At 36.3% G+C, this 21294-nt stretch overlaps 1 protein-coding gene across 4 annotated transcripts in view; it reads right to left on the bottom strand.

Annotated features, from left to right (window-relative positions):
• AMACR (alpha-methylacyl-CoA racemase) overlaps positions 1–21294 on the bottom strand; it is a 204943-nt gene that overhangs the window by 130404 nt on the left and 53245 nt on the right. For all 4 annotated transcript variants that reach the window (XM_053701190.1, XM_053701188.1, XM_053701189.1 and 1 more), the window contains 2 exons: positions 16090–16233; positions 1543–1703 (listed from right to left, as the gene is read on the bottom strand). In XM_053701190.1, the coding sequence (XP_053557165.1) occupies positions 1543–1703; positions 16090–16233 (305 nt within the window). The remainder of the gene's footprint in view (positions 1–1542; positions 1704–16089; positions 16234–21294) is intronic.

Consider the following 21294-nt stretch of genomic DNA (forward strand, 5'->3'; position numbering starts at 1 on the left):
TAGTGACAAATGACACACAGACTCCTCTCTGATCACGGCACAGTGATCAATCTGTAACGTGTGCCAGTGTCCCTAGCTAATTACTATTTAATTTCTATCATCTGACTAGGCAATAGTTGCATTCCCTCAGGCTTTAACAAGGGCACTGTAAACCATATCAAACGTTATTATAGAAGGAGTATCCTCTGGTGCAACCTGCACAATGATACGGCTCCTAAATAACATCCTATAAGCGTATATGTTCAGATTAATATCATATTAGGTTTGATAGGTATAAAAGTTTATACAGAGTATCATAGCAAATATTGTATAGTGTGTCAAATGCCAGTACGCCAATAGTTAAAGCCAAGTTAAAGCTAAGATTAAATTCAGTGCAGCAAGTGCCAGTTAGCCAAAAGTGTAAGCTAAATTACAATTAAGTGCGGAGTCTATGGTAAAAATTGCCTTAAAGGTAAGGTAAAGTTGACACCAGTACTTAACGCTATTTGTACGATAATAAAAAATAAACATAAGTTTCATTCATCAATTCACAAATATCACGCATAAATCTACCTTTCTGTACCTGTTTTTTATGTCCTGTGTACAATATTTCGTCTGCCCGACATTTTCCTTTATTTGATTGACATCCGCTTTCAATATAACCCTCCAATTGGCATTTTCCCCTTCAGGGGTTTAGCCCATCAATCCCGACGTCACTCGTCTATTGAGCGCATGCGCTGGACTAGACTCAAGCCTCTTCAAACTGTGCTCGTTCGCGAGTAGCGCATGCGCAGTGCTAGCGGTGTAGCGATCACTTAGTTTGCTTCTTTCTAACCAGGGGTGAATTTGCGCATGCGCATAAGATAGTGCCTCTGTGAACGCGCATTGACCTGACTAAGACAAAGGGGTGAGAACGCTTCCTGTAATAACAGCGATAAAGACGGAAGTGGCATGGGGGAGGAGGATTGAATATAACGGCTGCATATACAAAGATTGGATTACAGGTAAAATAAAGAATGTAAAGCGAAAAAAAAGTTAGCGACTACCTTATTATTGATATTTATTTTAAATAAATGAGGTCAATAAATATAAACTTTACCTTACCTTTAAAGGCCAATAATTAAGCTAGAGGAAGCAGACTGTCAGAGAGGAGAAGTGCGAACGCCTGACGCGTGTTCCGCAACTGCTTTTTCAGTGGGATTATTTAAGCTTAACTGGAGCTTTTTGTAAGTATTTTAGATTTGTATAGGTTGAACTCGATGGACTTCGGTCTTTCTTCAACCTCATCTAATATGTTACAAAGAGAATGAAGCAAATTTGATAATAGATGTAAATTGGAGAGTTGTTTAAAATGCTGTATCTGAATCATGAAAGAAAATGTTTTGGGTTCATGTCTTTTTAAGGCTCATACCAATGTCCTCAGTAATCTCAGTCATGGTTGGCAAGTTCACCTCATACTGCATCACTCTCAAATATCTATGACAAATTATAAACAGATGAAAATACAGGCAAGCTAAATAAACCAATTTCTTGATTGCAGAAAAATGCAGGGGTTCTACCTACCATACTTGCATCAATCACTTGCCCTCTTCCAGACTTTGTACGTTCATACAAGGACAAAACAATCCCCAAAGCACACATAAGACCACCACCTCCAAAGTCCGCTAGCAAGTTAAGAGGAGCCGTTGGATTCTCATCTTTTCTTCCAAGCTTTGAGAGTAAACCTAACAGACAGCAGAAAATAACTGTGTTTCAGCATATATGAAAGCAGCTGAGAAAATTTAAAATAATAATATTTTTCTGATCATTGATGACTGAAAGAAAAAAGATACACAGTTCTCCACAAAAATTGTGTCTAATGTATAAATGTTACTTAAAGGGATAGTCTACTTTAGAATTTGTATTGTTTAAAAAGATAGATCATCCCTTTATTACCCATTCCCAAGTTTTGCATAACCAACATGGTTATATTAATATACTTTTTACCTCTGTGATTACCTTGTAGTCTTTTGATGTTCTCTTGTTATTAAATTTACTTTGTTCTCTTTCTTGAAAAGCATACCTAGATAGGCTCAGTAGCAATGCACTACTGGGAACTAGCTCATAAATATTGGCTACATACATATTGACTTTTCTGATTAGCTTTACTAGATATGTTCAGGATTACAGCTTTATTTTTTTTTGCACTGTTTAATACTTAACATTTTCCTTTTAACCATTTGACTGAGAGGTAGTTTAACCATTTTTCATGTAAATAGTAATCTTACCAAAATAAATCTGTTTAAATTCAAAATGAAAGGAACAAGGAGCCAATTTTTTCACAACCTCGCAATCTGCTGCTGATTGGCTAACAGGGGCAGTTCCAACAGTAAATATTTGTGTATTCAGGAACACCCCTTTTTTAAATGCTGTTCATATAGTGCAACATATATCTCAGTGTCATCCCAGAACCACCACTTTACATATTCTAGGGTTTGCAACATATCCCTCAGCATCTCAAAACCTCTGTTCTATTTATCTTGGACTCTGCAGGATTTCCCTAATTTATGTCCTGCCTTTCAGTATTACTAAACTTCAGCACCTGTTTCTGTATTCATCTGGGAAAAAAATGCTCATTAATTACATAAATATATAGAATTACATTTGCATTAAATCAATGTTTCATGAGCATTAGTGCAAAATATATAACGCTTGATGTACACAGGTGGAATTTTCAAACTCAGATCATAAAACATAAAAAAGTTTATCATCTATCCTAGACTGGCACAACATTAAGATTTACATCAATTTTATATAAGTTTTGTAAGTTACACTGATTTATCATGGCTATTTCAACTTACTTTATGTGGTCACATTTACTTTTCATTCATATTTTTGGATACTGGCCTGGCTGGTCCAGACTATACAGGCATACTAGTTGTCTGATGAAAAGCCAGCCTAGTTGGCTTATATTAGTGGTTGGCAAAAAAATAAAAGAACACTGTGGAGCCAGCCATACAATTTTTAGGAGTCAGAAACTTATTATAAATAGCGTTCTATGTAAAATAATCTAAAAAAGTTTGGAATAGAACCGTGTTTAAGACTATCGACAAAAACAATGCTTGAATCTCGCATATAGGGGACGATCCTCCATGCACGCCAAGTCCAAATCCGGTCATAACAGTGAATAAAGTGTACTATTGAACGCACAATCACAAATGCTTGTTCCAATTGATTAAATGTTTGCACTTTTGTGAACAAGCTTGGACTTAGTATGCAGGGAGGCTCATTCCCTATAAAAAGTAATTCACAATTGCACAATCTTGTTTAAGGGTCTCTTAGAAAGATACAAAGCAGAAAGGCAGCAAGGTAATAATTTACATTTGTAAAGAAGTGAAAGTCCTGTAGTAAAAAAAAGTTATGTGTTTTGAATAGAAACTTGTATCCGCCATCTTGTTTCCAGTTAACAACAAAATGGAACTGGACCTTTAACAAACACTGGAAATAAATATACTTTAAAATAATCTTTGTGAAAGTTGTTAAACACCAATATAGTGACATAAAAATAGTGCACAGTGTGCACATCCAGGTAACTTAAAAGATGGATTTAAAGGGACACTATACCCAAACATTTTCTTTCATGATTAAGGTAGAGAATATAATTTTAAACAACATTCCAATTTACTTCTATTACCTAATTTGCTTCATTCTTTAGATATACTTTAATGACGAAATAGCAATGCACACAGTGAACCAATCACAGGAGGCATCTATGTGCAGCTACCAATCAGCAGCTACTAAGCATATCTAGATATGCTTTTCAGCAAATAATTTCAAGAGAATGAAGCAAAATAGATAATAGAAGTAAATTAGAAAGGTGTTTATAATTGTATGCTCTTTCTAAATCATGAAAGAAAAAAATTCGGTTTCATGTCCCTTTAAATATGAAAAATTAAACATGAAATCATGTCATTTTGTAGATGTAGATGTCCTGAAGTCAGTTTTTCAGCAGATCCCCGTATCTGTACATGATATCACATAGGCCCAAATTTAACAAAGACCAGGCAGAAATGGGCATACATCTTTGCTCCTGTCCGCCCAGCATTGCTTCTAGAATTTATCATTGCACACTACGGCTAGTGTGCACTGTGCAATGCTTTCCCCCTGCTTGTGCTCTCAATTTCCCGAGTAGTCCAGAGGGATGACTGCTGCTTCTTAAAGGGATATTAAACCAAATAAATATCTTTCATGATTCAGACAGAGCAAGCAATTTAAAGCAACTTTTTAATTTACTCCTATTAAATTTAGCCACCAATCAGTAAGCGGTACCCAGGTGCTGAACGAAAAATGGGCCGGCTCTTTAGCTTATATTTCTTCCTTTTCAAATAAAGATATCAAGAGAATGAATAAAAAAACCTATAATAGGAGTAAAATAGAAAGTTGCTTAAAATTGCTTGTTCTGTCTATATCATGAAAGAAAAAAATTGGGTTTAGTATCCCTTTAAAGTGATTGTAAATTCTAGCGTTTCAAAAATGCTAGGATTTACCATCACTAAAAATAAAGGCGACCTTCATTCATTAGTTTAAAAAACCTAACCTAAGCACCTCTGGCCGCCCACGGTACAGCTCAGGTTTATCAATGAGGTGACATTTCCAGCTCTTAGCCAACAGCTGTGCTAGCCTACGAAATAATTCAAAGAAATCAAAAGAGTTGAAAGACAGTCAAAGTGAAGAATTATAGAAATAATCTATCAATTTGTATTATACCTAAAATATGAATATACATAAAATCTCCTAGGTTACCACCAGTGGTATAATAATAAAAAAGGCCTACAACATAATTACAAAGGGCAAACATGGCTATTGGCTAAGAGGTGGAAACGTCATGCGTTTTTGAAATGCTAGAATTTATCATCACTTTAAAAAGGACAGTCAAAATGTTATTGTTTAAAAAGATAGATAATCAATTTATTACCAATTTCCCAGTTTTGCATATCCAACACAGTTATATTAATACACTTGTTACCTCTGTGATTACCTTGTATCTAAGCGTTTTCTGACAGCCCCCTGATCACATGACTTTTTATTTATTATCTATTGACTTGCATTTTATCCAATTAGTGCAGTGTCTGCCACAAGACACAGGCATGATCACAATGTTATCTATATGGCTTACATGAACTAGCTCTCCCCTGTTGTAAAAATCTAATAAAAAGCATGTGATAAGTGGCTGTTTGTAGTGGCTTAGAAACAGGCAGAATTTAGAGGTTTAAAGGTTATAAAGTATATTAATATAACAATGTTGGTTGTGCAAAGCTGGGGAATGGGTAGTAAAGGCTTTATCTATATTTTTAAACAATAACAAAATTCTCGGCTGCAGGCTTTCTCGTGTGAGCCTGCAGCCAAAGGCGCTCCAAAGCTGCCATCTCATGTCACTATACATATGTAAATGTGTAAGCTGTTGGCACTCTACAAATAACTGATAATAATAATAATAATGTGAACCCTGTTGACTGTATTACTCCTCTCCAATAGGGATGAATGGAACTTTGATGAATCAATGCCACATATTTTAAATCTCTAGAATATTTCTCAGTGGCCATTTCAAATTGTTTAACATAGGTAAAAGCTAAACGACTGGTTGGAAATAGCAGTGAAATAGTCTAACAGGTTCCCAAAATGCCCTTACAAGGACTTATCAAGTGTCTTGAGGTGCTGAATTTGATTGCCAAAACTGGGCTTGAAAAGTAGTTAAGTGAGCCGAAAACATATTGTGGTTGCTAAGCAGGTTTCCTCTTCATGGGATAGATTTTCTACCAACTGAAAACCCATTTGCGAGTGCGAGAATCAGTCAAAATTGTAACCATTGCAGTTATGCTGAATCAAAAAGTAGCCTTTTTTCGAAAAACAGACAAAAACATGGCTCCTGATAGATTGGGAAATTACAGTAAAGATGAAGAAAAAAATAATAATAATAAATTAACAAGTGTGATGCACAATTTCATTCAAATGAAAACTGGATGGTCCAACACAAGGAAATACACACTGCTAGTGTGCATAAAACAAAAAAATATTTATTGGTGCAAATAAATGTACAAAAAGTTAAAAGACATCATGGCAGCCAAAAAGGCAACTGACTAACGCGTTTTGTGCCCCTAGTGGTGTTTACTCATAGACACTAGGGGGCACAAAATGCATTAGACAGTTGCCTTTTTGGCTGCCTAGCCATGCTGTCTTTTCAATTTTTGTACATTTATTTGCACCAATAAATATTTTTGGTTTAATGCACACTAGCAGTGTGTATTTCCTTGAGTTCTCGTCAGACTTTTTTGGCAGAGTGATCCACCGCTTTTACACACACTCCAGGTTAGCACAGCCTATTCTCTGAAGCTTCTCACTAATGTACTGTGCATTTAGACGTGCATGGAGCTACGGGGTGTGACGTACATAGCATGAAAACTAGATGCTCCCTTTAATACATATACAAAAATTATATAATACATACAGCATGGAGCAAAAGTAAACCAGGGTGTCAGTCTAAAGTTGTTTGTTTTTATCATATTAGAAATGAAAAATACATTAGAGAACTATTTCTAGAATTTTAAAGTGTTGCTGTATTTCTCACTTCCAAACCTTGAAAACCACTTACCATTTAAATAAAAAAAACTCCTTGCAGACCTTATTTACAAAAAAGGTGACAAATTGAAATCGTAACTATATTGCAGCTGAACAGTAAAAGGCTGAAATGAAAATATATAAGGTTGCAAACGTTCTGAACGTATTTTAATTTGTGAGCAGCATCTTTGTTTTATTGTTTTGTTTTCTGTTTAATACACTAGAAAATTTGTGTTTGAGTTCGAACAGATCTAAAAGGGGAGCTTAACTTTAACACAAACCCTTTATGCACCTCATGCTGACAACAGTGTTTCACATTATTCAAGTAAATTTCCTTCTAAGATCTCTAATTGTGATGAGAACAAAATTAAAGAGATATGAAACCACCCAAAAATATTTTGTGATTAAAGGGACACTGAACCCAATTTTTTTTCTTTTGTGATTTAGATAGCGCATGCAATTTTAAGCAACTTTCTAATTTACTACCGTTATCAAATTTTCTTCATTCTCTTGGTATCTTTATTTAAAAAGCAAGAATGTAAGTTTAGATGCCAGTCGATTTTTGGTGAACAACTGGGTTGTTCTTGCTGATTGGTGGATAAATTCACCCACCAATAAACAAGTGCTGTCCATTGTACTGAACCAAAAATTGGCTTGCTCCTTAGCTTAAAGTGAATGTCAATTTACAAGCTACTGAAGGCTCCTAATACTTATATTAGACATGTTTATTCAAACCGTGAACTTTAAAAAAAAATAATAATAATAATTTATAATATATTTTAATTACTAACTTCGCTCCGTTTTGAGCCACAACTCCTCCCATAAGGCACTTCCTTGTTTTGCAGAGAGTGACGTATAGAGTGGTCTCACCTACTCTATACGTATCTCTGATGCGCGCACCCGTGATGCCCTTACTTTGCGCATGCGTGAAAAACATTTGTACTTAATCTGCGCATGCGTTTAAAAACGAAATACTTAATGTGCGCAAGCGTGAAAGTAGGATAGACAGGCTGCGCATGCGTTAACATCCGACCTCCTCAAAGCGCTATCTAGTATTCAATGAATGTATCCGTTAATTGAATACTATTGTGATAGCGAATGCAGCCGAAAAATATGTATTCATCTAATCACAGTATCCTTAGCAGCACTGTACAATACTAATCACATAGCCTTCACTGTATACCGCTGATAGAGTCTGAAATTGAAGGTGTTACAGAGCATGCGCGTCTCGTGGACACGCATCACTTCTGAAGCTGGGGATTAGAAGCTAACGCATGCGCAGAATAAGCGCATGACGTTGCCAAAAAGGGGTTGAACGCCACGGGGTAAAAAAACGGATTGGCAATCGCTATTGTCAATCATTTCCAAATATAGGGACCAAATGGCGGGTGGAGGAATCTCGGCTCCAAAAATGAGATACAAAGGTATATATTTGGGATTAGCAAGTAAACAGAAAAAATTGATGAATTAAGGTCCACCTAAATTGTTGAGAGTGATAATATGGCAATAAGCGACACTGTTGAGTTGACATTCACTTTAAATGCCTTCTTTTTCAAATAAAGATAGCAATAGAACAAAGACAAATTGATAATATGAGTAAATTAGAAAATTGCATGCTCTATCTGAATCACGAAAGAAAAAATTAAGCATCAGTGTCCCTTTAACACAGAGCATACCATTTAAAATAAAGTTTCAAATTTACTTCTATTATCAAATTTGCTTCATTACCATGATATTCTGTGTTGAAGAGATACCTAGGTAGGCATCTGAAGCGCTACATAGCAGGAAATAGTGCTGCCATCTAGTACTCTTGCAAATGGATAACTTTCTTGCAAATACTGCTGCTATATAGTGCTCCAGAAATGGGGCGCCTCCTGAGCATACGTGTCTGCTTTTTCAACCAAAGATACCAAGAGAATGAAGAAAAAATTATAATAGAACTAAATTAGAAAGTTGTTTATAACCACATATATCCCTGATTGATCTGTTTTGAACAGATTCTCTGTTACATGTGTGTCTTAGTGATTCTTGTAAATAATCAGTTACAATTTATACAAATGCTGTAATTCCTTACAGATTTTTACTTTACAGTTTTTGTTATCAACAGAAATAATTTTGTACCAGTTTGTATTTTTTTTTTATTGCATATTTCTCCTTTCTCAATAAACAAAAAGAAGTTAAAAAAAAGGAAAGGATCCTTGAGTTTAATAGCCAGTGATCAACAAGAAGGAAAAAACAGGTACATATATATGCACCTTACTCCCCCATTGAAAAAGGACTGATTGTACCAAGGTTCCTCCACAGATAATTTGATAATTTTATAAGAATGGTATTCTCTATTCTTTCTTCAATACCAAAATGCCTGTTCTCCACTTTTAATACCCTCCTCCACTCACCCCCAACTCCTATTTTCACTTTGCCAACCACTGTACCAACAAAATTTATTCCATCAGAAATTAAATAATCTCTCAACACACTAACAGTCTCAAACCCCCTCAACTGTTCGCTGGTGTAAAAAACCCACAGATTCAGCTTTTTTGCTCCCGCTACCGAGGATGAAATTTCTGCCCTTATAGCCTTCTCTCATCTCACTACCTACCCCCTTGATCCCATCACCTCACAACTACTGCACTCCCTCTCTCCTACTCTTACTCCAATCCTCCAAATGTGTAATCTCTCCATCAGCACTGGTATATTTTCCTCATCCCTTAGACAAGCACTAATCACACCTATACTTAAAAAATCTTCTCTCGCCGATCATCCCTATCCAACTACCGCCCTATCTCCCTACTCCCCCTTGCACCAAAACTTCTGGAAAGGCTTGTATTAACATGTTTATCACATTTCTTCACATAAAACTCCCTCTTTGATCCATTGCAATCTGGATTTTGCCCCAACACTCCACAGAAACAGCAATCATTAAGGTTACTAATTACAGCAAAATCAAAAGGCCACTTTTCTCTGTTAATCCTTCTCGATCTGTCTCTGACACTGTTAACACCCGCTCTTGCTCCAAACCGTCAACATTTGTGACACAGCCCTCTCGTGGTTCTCCTCCTATTTGTCTAACCAGACTTTTATTGTAGCCTTCTCTGGCACATCCTCTGACCCTTTACCCCTTGCTGTTGGGGTACCACACGGCTCTGTCATTGGTCCTCTTCTCTTCTCAATTTATACATCATCCTTAGGATCTTGTATAAAATCCCATGGGTTTCAATATCATTTGTTTGCTGATGATACCCAAATCTAACTCTCTGCACTAGACCTTTTCCCTCCCTTACTAACTCATGTCACTAAATGTCTTTCTAATATTTCATCCTGGGTGTCCTCTCACTACCTTAAGCTAAATCTCTCCAAAACTGAGCTCATTATTCCCACCCCTCTTCCAAAATCTCTAATACCCAACATTCTATAACCATTGATAAGAACATCATTACCCCAACCTTACATGCCCGATGTCTTGGGGTCACACTTGACTCAGATCTCTCTTTCATTCCCAACACCCAGTCATTGGCTAATTTCTGCCGCTTCCACCTTAAAAACATTCACCACTTCCTCACAAAAGACACAACTAAGACTTTAATCCACTTTCTCATGATTTCCAGCCTTGACTATTGCAACTCCATCTTCTCCAGCTTCCCTAGCTGCTGTCTATCTCCCTTACAATCCATAAGAAACGCCTTTGTCAGGCTGACCTTCCTTACACGTCGCTCCTCATCTGGTGCACCTCTCTGCCAATCCCTTAACTGGCTTACTCTAACTTCCAGAATAAAACACAAAATCCTGACTCTTAAGGCATTGAATAACACTGCTCCCCTATATCTGCGACCTCATCTCCAGATACTTTCCCTCCCGTTCCCTTTGCTCTGCTCATGACCTCCTTCTCTCGTTACCTCCTCACATTCCCGTCTACAAGACTTTTCTAGATTGGCCCCTATCTTGTGGAACTCTCTGCCTCGCTCCAGAAGACTCTCCCCTAGTTTTCAAACTTTCAAGTGCTCCTTAAAGACTCTACTGGTCAGGGATGCATACAATATACACTTACATTTCTTATCTTATTTCTTCTCCTCCTTTCGTCATCCTCTTGAACCCCCTTAGCATGTAAGCCTACAAGCCCAGCTGTTTTGTAGATCACCTTCATAAGAGCTAATTTACAATAGTGCAACTCTTTGCAGGGTCCTCTATCCCTTTGTCTCCCATAATTGTCACCTTGCATGTTTATAGAGCTGCAGAATCTGTTGGCATGCTACAAATAACTTAAAATAAAAATAGTCCCATCGTCCACTAACCTGTGAATGTAGATGATCACCTCCCACAGGTTATAGGGAGTTGTTATCAACTTTGAGGTACTGCATGTTAATCGTGTTGCTAAATAAACATGTTTTTTAATTGAAAGACTAAGTATTTGGTCTTTGAATGTTTGTAAGACTCTGGTATAAAACGTTTTTATTTTTGAAGATTAAAGGGATATAAAACACATCAATAAGTAAACCAGTAGTGCACTGTCAGTCTAAAGCTAAAAGCATGTGTTTAAGCATATAGATATAAACAAGCAACAGCAGCTTTAGGTCACTTTAATGTTATACATATATATATCATACATATATATTAGTAACACAAACTGTGTTAAATTAGTTAATAAAATGACATTAGTAGGGCTACAAATGTTCACTAGTCGCAGAAAATTAAAAAAATGCAGAGGATGAGTAAAAAATTTGTCTTTATCCTATATTTAAAAGGGCCATAATAAGCGAAAAATTCCTGAGAGACAGTCAACAATCAATGTGCTGTTGCTTTGCAGAACTTCTCCGTATTTGACTATTTTCTGCAAATGTTTCTTCGTTCTGGTAGCAATGTGTTAAGGAAAACTTATACAGTGCAGCCAGAGCACAATGCTGTTTGATGAGAACAGTCTGTGGTGGAGTCGCGCTGCAAAGTAAAAACTCTAACAGTTCCTGCACATGTCCCTTTAAAAAGCATACACCCAAAACTACCCCTTCACAGCTATCCCCTTCTTTGCATTTTCATGCCACCAGCTAGTTTTAAAATCTCTATTCTTTATTGACCTTTTATTATTTTAGTTAAAAATCTTAGCTCTTTCTCTTCCCCATTTCACCCACTATGCCCACCCTCAAGTCTAGATTAATGTCACTTTTAACATTTTAAGCCATCATGCCCCCTACCTGTGGGTTACATATACAACTCAGAACTTTGCCACTCACATTCAGTCCTTGGCTAAATCCTGCATCTATTCACATAAAAAATATCTCCAAAGAATGTCAGTTGCTAAAATAAGACACAATTAAGTTTCTAATAAGCTCACTCATAATATCTAATCTTGAGGACTGTCACTCAACCCTTGATGGAATTCCAAGCAGTCTCCTCTGCATCCATCATAAGCATCCCTGCTAGGGATATTTTCCTATTTATCCTTTAGGAGCCAGCAAGAGCATAGAGAAGCCAGCGATTCAAAGCTCCTTATCTGGATTTCTTACACAGAGTTTCCTATCTGCTGCATCTCTCTCTATGTACATTAATTGGCTTGGCTTAGTGTAAAGAATACCAAAGCTTCCTAGTCTGTATAAGAGATGCCACAAACATACTGCGTTTCATGCATAAAAGCTATATTAACTTTTAATTTCTGTACTTAAGGGAATATAACACACCTTTAGATTATAAACCTTTTGTAGTCTAGCAATAAATCAATATACCAGTTTCAAGAACACTAAACACCTCTAGCTTTTGTGCAAAAATTGCCCTTTGCCCCACACTCCCTGGGATGTCAAAATCCTTGTTAATGCTGTAAATCAAATAGCTGCTTTAGGCTATTTGAAGCATTTTGAAAACCTAGGCTATAAATTCTTCATTTTGGGACTTTATATTGAGTTTGGGATAAACAAAGCATATGTTTTACATAAAAACAATAGGTGTTTAACCCCTTAAGGACACAGCTTCAGTTTGCTCAATTGTTCCACGACAGAATAATGCTGTCATTGGTCATTAAGGGGTTAATGTCCATTTAACTTGCCTCATTTGGAAGTGCTACGTTTGACTTGTTGACAAAACTTGCCTCTGTCATTTTATTGGCAAAATGTGCACTGTTTTACAGTATCTTATCTCTGTGGATCCTTAGGGACATGTATGTAGGAAGGGATGGTTTATGAAGTCTCACAACTGCATGCCCAGTTCTCACAATTGATAAACCCACAAGCAAAATGGGAAATTCAACAACGACTGTACATTGCGGAATTGTTTTTACTTCATATTATTAAAACATTTTATATTACAATGTCAAATATTTTCATGACCCTTTAATCATTCAAGCATTTCCGTACATAATTAGGCACCCAAAAGTAAAAGCCTAATAAGCACTTTTACATTTTAAAAATGTAAACTGTTCATACCAGAATTACAAAACTTATAGAAACTTTTGTCAAATTCCCAAATATATAAAGAAGTAAAACACAGGGTGGATAAAAATCAATGGGATTTTTTTTTTTTTAATCAAATGCTTTTTGAGGAAAAATCTATATAAAGATAGTTTTCTAATTAAGCCACATTATAATCCTAAAGTTATTCATCCTGAAATAAGAATTCCGTTAATCCATTCACGTCACGCTCTCCCAGAGGTTATAGACCTTAACCCCTTTAACGACCGGCAGACCTGTGGTATTTCCAAGTCGTTAAGTGGTTAAAGGGATATAAACCCAACTTTTTTCTTTCATGATTCAGATACAGCATACAGTTTTAAACAACAGACAGTTTTAAACAACATTTTTTACTTCTGTTATCAAATTTCCTTCATCCTCTTGACATTCTTAGCTAAACAAGCACCAATGCACTACTGGGAGCTAGCTGAACACACTGGGTGAGCCAATGACAAGAGGAATATATATGCATTAACCTATCAACAGCTAGCTCCCAATAGTGCATTACTTCTCCTGAGCTTACCTAGGCATGCTTTTCAAAAAGGATTCCAAGTGAAAGAAGCAAATTAGATAACAGACATACATTGGAAAGTTCTATTTTTAACTGCATGATGAAAGTTTAATTTGACTTTACTGTGCCTTTTATATCATTGTTCCCCTGCAATTCTATGTACACTGTATCAATCCCTTACTAAGTTTCAAAAGCTTAATGCATAGAAGATTATTTGTAGTGGAACAGATCTGCACAAGAACCTAAGTGTGAGAAGAGAGGGCAAAGCAGTAAAAATGAAAGTGAAACTAATAATGTTATTGTTTTAGTTTAAAGTGAACGTAAATTTTGATGCTAAAGTGCCTGGTTTTTAAAAATTCGATTAAAAAGAGGGGCACTTTAATTCATCAAAATTTACAAGTCACTTGTTGTGAAGAAATACTTACCTTTTAAACTTGACAGCAGCTGCAGCTTCCTACGGTCGTCACAAGCCATTTCTGATGTCAGAAATGATGGATAGGCCATCCTCCAATCACGGCTTCCCCCCCACCCCCGTGATTGCAGGAAGCCAGATTCATCATTTTAGACCCAGGAAGAAGCTTTGCGACGGGTGGAGGTAGCTGTCAAGATTAAAAGGTAAGGGGTTTTTTTTCCCAGCACGAGTAAAATGTAAATTTTGATGAATTAAAGTGCCCCTGTTTTTAATCAAATTTTTTAAAAAAGGGCACTTTAGCATCAAAATTTACATTCACTTTAAGAAAAGTATTTAAATTGCTCTTTAAAAAAAATTATAATTTTTCTTAAGTTAAATAAAACTATTTAAATTGTTATTATTAAGGCAATGATTATTCTTCTCCTTCCAATAAAGTACATCTGAAGAGTTGATCAAATATGAATGATTAACCTATTAAACTGGAAATAGTTCATCTCACAATAATTTCCTGATTGTCTATGTATTTCTAATGGTACTTAACTAAATCAGTAATTTTCTGATATAACTGGAAAAATAATAGAAAGTTATTGTTCTAAAATTTAAACCTTGACCCAATCCCTGCCTATCATACCGTATGTATACGTCTTAGCTTCAGGAAGCTCCAACAGTCTCGGCTGTTAAGTTACAGCCAAGAGCTGGAGTTCCTAAGCTCCAGGCATCTGCCACATATGGAACCAGAGCACAATTGTTACTCCGGTTCCAAATGAGGGCACTCTGTGCGTCACCATCTGTAACGATCATCTGCTGTTGCCGGCAGGAGGTGTGGGAGTGAACCCGGAAGACAGGTGGTCAGTCCAGCAGCGGAGGGGGGAGGGCCCTACTCTGCAGCAAAAATAAAATAACGGGAGAGGGAGGGGGCAGCTATACTACAGAAAAAGGAGGTTTTTATATATATACCCACATACACATATACACCCTCACCGGCCACTTTAATAGGTACACCTTGCTAGTACCGGGTTGGACCACCTTTTGCCTTCAGAACTTCGTGACATAGATTCAACAAGGTGTTGGAAACATTCATCAGAGATTTTGGTCCAAATTGACATGATAGCATCTCGCAGTTGCTGCATAGTTGTCGGCTGCACATCCATGATGCAAATCTCCCTTTCCACCACATCCCAAAGGTGCTCTGTTAGATTGAGATCCCCAGTTTTGCATAACCAACACAGTTATATTTATATACTTTTTACCTCTATGATTATCTTGTATCTAGGCCTCTGCAAACTGCCCCTTTATTTCAGTTATTTTGACAGACTTGCAGTTTAGCCAACCAGTGCTGGCTCCTAGGTAACTTCACGTGCATGAGCACAGTGTTATCTATATGAAACACATGAACTAACACCCTATAGTTGTGAAAAATGTTAAAATGTTAAAATGCATTCTGAAAAGAGGTGGCCTTCAAGGTCTAAGAAATTAGCATATGAACCTTCTAGGTTAAGCTTTCAACTAAGAATACCAAGAGAACAAAGCAAAATTGGTGATAAAAGTAAATTGGAAAATTGTTTAAAATTGCATGCCCTATCTGAATCATGAAAGTTTATTTTGGACTAGACTGTCCCTTTAATGCATTTTTATTGAGAAATGTATGTTTAACAGTTTGTTTGTTTTTTAAATTGCGATTAAATCGCAATCGCGATATTTCATGCCTAAAATCGCGATATTCATTTTTTCCCATATCGCCCAGCCCTAGTGTATGTTTATATATATATATATATATATATATATATATATATATATATATATATATATATATATGTGTGTGGTTTATAGGTGCTGGCAGAGATCACAGTAAAGCAAAGCATGACCTCAGCACTGCTGATTGGCTATTGTTTCTTTGTTTTTTTTCAACATGCAGCTTACAGTACCTAAAGTATAGCTGATCACAGAGAACTTATTATTGTGAGCTGATGAAATTTTGAGGTAAAATACCTTCCTTTTTTATGTAGAAATGTTGTGTATTTTCTTTTCAGGTTTAACAGCTATGCTGCATTACGTTCAAGTGTTTTAGCATATGGGTATTATGTCCATTTAATATTACAAAAGCACAGTAAGAAAAATTAGAAAAAATAAAACACACAGGTTTATCATGAATCCTTAGCTTTTACCTGTTAAGCTGACATAATTAATGTCATGTCCGGCTGATTTGGCGTATTTCCCTGATTGACCATATCCTGTCAGTCTTGCATATATGAGTCTCGGGTTCTCTTTAAGCAGCACCTCTGGACCGAGTCCCAGATTTTCCATCACACCTGCAAATAAATCCAACAGGCATTAAGTCCTTTAATTCTGTATAATGGGCAATTAACTAAAATTATGTTTTTGTTAACTACAATTCATGCAGACATGATTGTAAATTATACTGGAATAACATCATAATGTCATGAATTCTAATTAAAGGGACACTGAACCCAAATTGTTTCTATCGTGATTCAGATAGAGCATGCAATTTTAAGCAACTTTCTAAGTTACTCCTATTAGCAAATTCTTTTCATTCTCTTGGTATCTTTATTTGAAATGCAAGAATGTAAGTTTAGATGCCGGCCTATATTTGGTGAACACACTGTGTTGTTCTTGCTGATTGGTGGGTAAATTCACCTACTAATAAACAAGTGCTCTCCATGGTTCTGAACCAAAAAAATAGCTTAGATGCCTTCTTTTTCAAATAAAGAAAGCATGAGAACAAAGAAAAATTGATAATAGGAGTAAATTAGAAAGTTGCTTAAAATTGCATGCTCTATCTGAATCACGAAAGAAAAAAATTGGGTTCAATGTCCCTTTAAAGATATACATTAATGAATAAAATGTAGTTTACAAATGCTATGAACAGGAACGACAGGCTAGCAACTCAGGGTAGTCAGCAAATGCTATGAACAGGAACGAAAGGCTAGCAACTCAGGGTAGTCAGTGGATAGGTCTGTCAATCACAGCTGAGCGTAAACATGAAAGTTCAACGGGTAATGCCTAAATCACATCCCTGCTGATACTTACTATCAAATACTAGAAAGAGCTAAAAAAAAAAAAAATCCCCGGTCAAAATCATTCAGAGAAGAACAGGGATTCAGTTTTTATTGAAGGAAAATAAAGTAATTCTATAAAGTTTGTTTCAATACAAAAACTACACAACATCATGCAATCAAAAAGCGTATATTAAAGCTGTTATGGTAGTCAAAACGATTTTTTTATGATTTAGATAGAGTGTACAAGCGTTACTTCTATTATCACATTTCTATTGGAATCCTTTGTTGAAACTTAAATCCTTTACATGAAAGCATACTGAGGTAGGTTAAGAATCGTGCATGTTCCTAGATATGTGTAATACTGTTAGAAACATACAGTGACGCTCCTTAGGTCTACCTCACTATGCTCTCATAGGTCGTGTGTAAAATTTTAAAAACATTTCCAATGTACTATTATCAAATGGACTTCATTCTCTTATTATCCTAGTTTGAAAGGGTAGCTAGGCTCAGGAGCATGCACGTGTGTGAAGCACCATATGGGAGCAGTTTAGCAAGAATGCTTTGTTTTACATTTGCAAGAGCACTAGATGGCAACAGGGTTTGCTACCATATAGTGTCCGAGACACATGCACACTACATACCAAGGCAAGCTGTTCAACAAAGAAAACTGTGAGAGGAAATTTGATAAAAGCAAATTGGAAACGTTTTATTTAAAATTGTATGACCTCCTTGAATCACAAAAGAAAACAAAATGGGTTTAATATCCCTTTAAAAAGGACAGTAAGCACCTTGTAATTATTGCAAGACGTTTCTGTTGTATTTCTAAATAACCAATCAAGTTTTAATTTTTTTAAAACAATTTAACACCCTTTTTACTGCAATTATTATCAGTAGCCAAACTCCACCCACAGTTTGCCCTATTTGGAAGAGCCAGTCTAGTATTTAGTCTGCAGACAACAAGGCTAGCTCTGACTATAATGTTAGTATAGGGTTCATTGTTTTACAGTTGTTACCTGATAAAGCCAATTAGGGACAGTTCTGTTGCAGAGTTACAGAAATTCCCAAAGAACCAGCGAGTCATTCAAAGCATAAATAGAACAATTTAATACTGGAAACTCAAGGAGAGATTCAAAAAAATAAAAACAACAACAGCATGCACAGGTATTGTCTAGTGCATTTTGGCCCTCAAGATCATTTAAATAGGCTGTAAACCAATTAAAGGGACATGAAACCCAAAATTTTTCTTTCATGATTCCAATAGAGAATACAAATTTAAACAACTTTCCAGCTTACTTCTATTATTTAATTTGCTTCCTTCTCTTGTTATCCTTTGCGGAAAGGTTTATCTAGGCAAGCTCAGGAGCAGCAGAGAACCTAGGTTCTAGCTGTTGATTGGTGGCCAACATATATGTATATCGATTGCGATTGTTTGTTCAGTTTGAAACCATTAATGCGATGCTGCTCCTTCAACAAATGATACCAAAAGAATGAAACAGATTAGATAATAGAAGTAAATTAGAAAGTTGTTTAAATATGTATTCTCTATCTGAATCATGAAAACAAATTTTTGGGTTTCATGTCCCTTTAAGTAAAGTGCAGGCTGTATGCCATTGGCTTTTCTTCGATTAGAAAGTTGGAAAGGATGGGCTATATTAACCCATTGCGATAAAATTAATTACAGTCTGTAAAATAGACTAGAAATATACTAAACATATCATTTAACTAGGGAGGGATGAATGGACCAAGCTAGGGGGAAAACGTATTAAAACCAGAGGGGATTACAATCGCTGCCCAAAATTAATAACATCTCCCTTTATGTTTAAACCCAATGGCCTCCTAGTTTGGAGCTGAAAGATCCAAAAGGCCTCATTAAAATGTATAATGCTTATAAAAAAAAATACAATCAAATCCACAAAGTCACTTAGAAATCTAAATAGTAAATGCAAATAAATAATAAAAACAATCATGTAATCATAAAATACTGCATACAAACCATTAAAAGTAGGCAGGATAGCTATAGAAGTACTATAACAAAAGGTACTGGAACCAATAGTACTGGTCATTGGGTGGTGTATAAAAATTCCACAATTATTGACTAAAAAGGAATACAATGCTATCACACCTGTATAGGGTGAAGTCCTTTGTTAGGTCAGAAATCCCAAAGTCATAGGAATTGTGCCCTTTCTAATAATTGAAGAAGGTAAATCCAAGTAGTAAAGCCTTAAATGAAAAGGGCTGTGGCTGCTGCTCAATTAAATTGGGGAGAGCTGTGATACACCTCCCAGAAAGACTGAAACCACAAAAAAGAAAGAGAAGAGCGCAAAAGTCACTCTAAAAGTAAATGTATTTAATGGTGAGCAATAAAAGCGCAATAAAATTCAAACGTACAAGACATTAAAATCAAGTAGTCACAAAAGTAATATCACCACAGTGTCCTCGACATCCCATAAATCAGATAGTCTTGGTTCGCTTCTTGTTATAACCGTGCTAGCAAGCTGTACAAACGCCAATCACTATCCAGGGGAGCGGCTGTCCAAGAGGTATATCTAGCTGGGGTCAGTAGGTACCGGTATTACCTGTGAGGGACCTGGGATATCCGAGCTCCTCAACGCGTTTCTGCTGTTTACGAACAGACTTTCTCAAGAGGCATAATGTTACGTGCTGTGGGCTCGTTTTAAAATCCAGAGCGCTGACAATGTATAATACGTGGCCGCTTCTGATTGGCTGAAAGAAATTGCTCCGGATTGGCTGATATTCGGCCAATAGATATAATTCAGAGATAGTTATCGTAATGCCGCAATAATGTCTATCAACTCTTGACAACAGCTACAAGTAATAGAGGAGGGTGACTGACACTAGAGCATCGGCTTATCCTACACTGTACTAAATGCAAGTCAATAGATAATAAATAAAAAGTCATGTGATCAGGGGGCTTTCAGAAGATGCTTAGATACAAGGTAATCACAGAGGTAAAAAAGTATATTAATATAACTGTGTTGGATGTGCAAAACTGGGGAATGGGTAATAAAGGGATTATCTTTTAAAACAATAAAAATTCTATTGTAGACTGTCCCTTTAATTGTCATGGGAAATGTAGTTATAAAAAAACATCAGGGATGCCAAGTTTAGCGATCACTGAACACATATAGACACATCTAGTTGAGCGTGCTGTAATGTTTTAGATTTTAATCGACCTGTTTGCGCATTCAATAGAAACCGGGTGAAATTTTGTGCTTTTTGGCTTCTTTTATTTTCTACAGCTGCCCCAGCTACATATACCTCTTGGACAGCCGCTCCCCTGGATAGTGATTGGTGTTTGTACAGCTTGCTAGCATGGTTATAACAAGAAGCGGACCAAGACTCTATCTGATTTATGGGATGTCGAAGACACTGTGGAGATATTACTTTTGTGACTACTTGATTTTAATGTCTTGTACGTTTATATTTTATTGCCCACCATTAAATACGTTTACTCTTAGAGTGGCTTTTGCGCTCTTCTCTTTCTTTTTTGTTCTCTCTGTAAAGAAGCGGCTTAATCCTATCACCTCCCCTAGGCTTGGGACGAACAATCTCTATTACTTGTCAACTTAGTGAGGAAACATTTTGTTTAAGACAGTGAATAAAATGTCTTGCTAGGTCAGAGCATTCGATATTGTTCTTAATATCATTAAGATGTTCCCTAATACGGGTCCTAGCTTCCCTTGTGGTACAACCTGTACATTGTAACTCACACTGTGAGAATTCAATCAAATAACATAATTTATGTAAGAACTTACCTGATAAATTCATTTCTTTCATATTAGCAAGAGTCCATGAGCTAGTGACGTATGGGATATACATTCCTACCAGGAGGGGCAAAGTTTCCCAAACCTCAAAATGCCTATAAATACACCCCTCACCACACCCACAATTCAGTTTAACGAATAGCCAAGAAGTGGGGTGATAAAAAAGTGCGAAAGCATATAAAATAAGGAATTGGAATAATTGTGCTTTATACAAAATCATAACCACCACAAAAAAAGGGCGGGCCTCATGGACTCTTGCTAATATGAAAGAAATGAATTTATCAGGTAAGTTCTTACATAAATTATGTTTTCTTTCATGTAATTAGCAAGAATCCATGAGCTAGTGACGTATGGGATAATGACTACCCAAGAAGTGGATCTTTCCACACAAGAGTCACTAGAGAGGGAGGGATAAAATAAAGACAGCCAATTCCTGCTGAAAATAATCCACACCCAAAATAAAGTTTAACGAAAATCATAAGCAGAAGATTCAAACTGAAACCGCTGCCTGAAGTACTTTTCTACCAAAAACTGCTTCAGAAGAAGAAAATACATCAAAATGGTAGAA

Source organism: Bombina bombina, chromosome 2 (genome assembly GCF_027579735.1).
Source record: "Bombina bombina isolate aBomBom1 chromosome 2, aBomBom1.pri, whole genome shotgun sequence".
Lineage (NCBI taxonomy): Eukaryota > Metazoa > Chordata > Amphibia > Anura > Bombinatoridae > Bombina > Bombina bombina.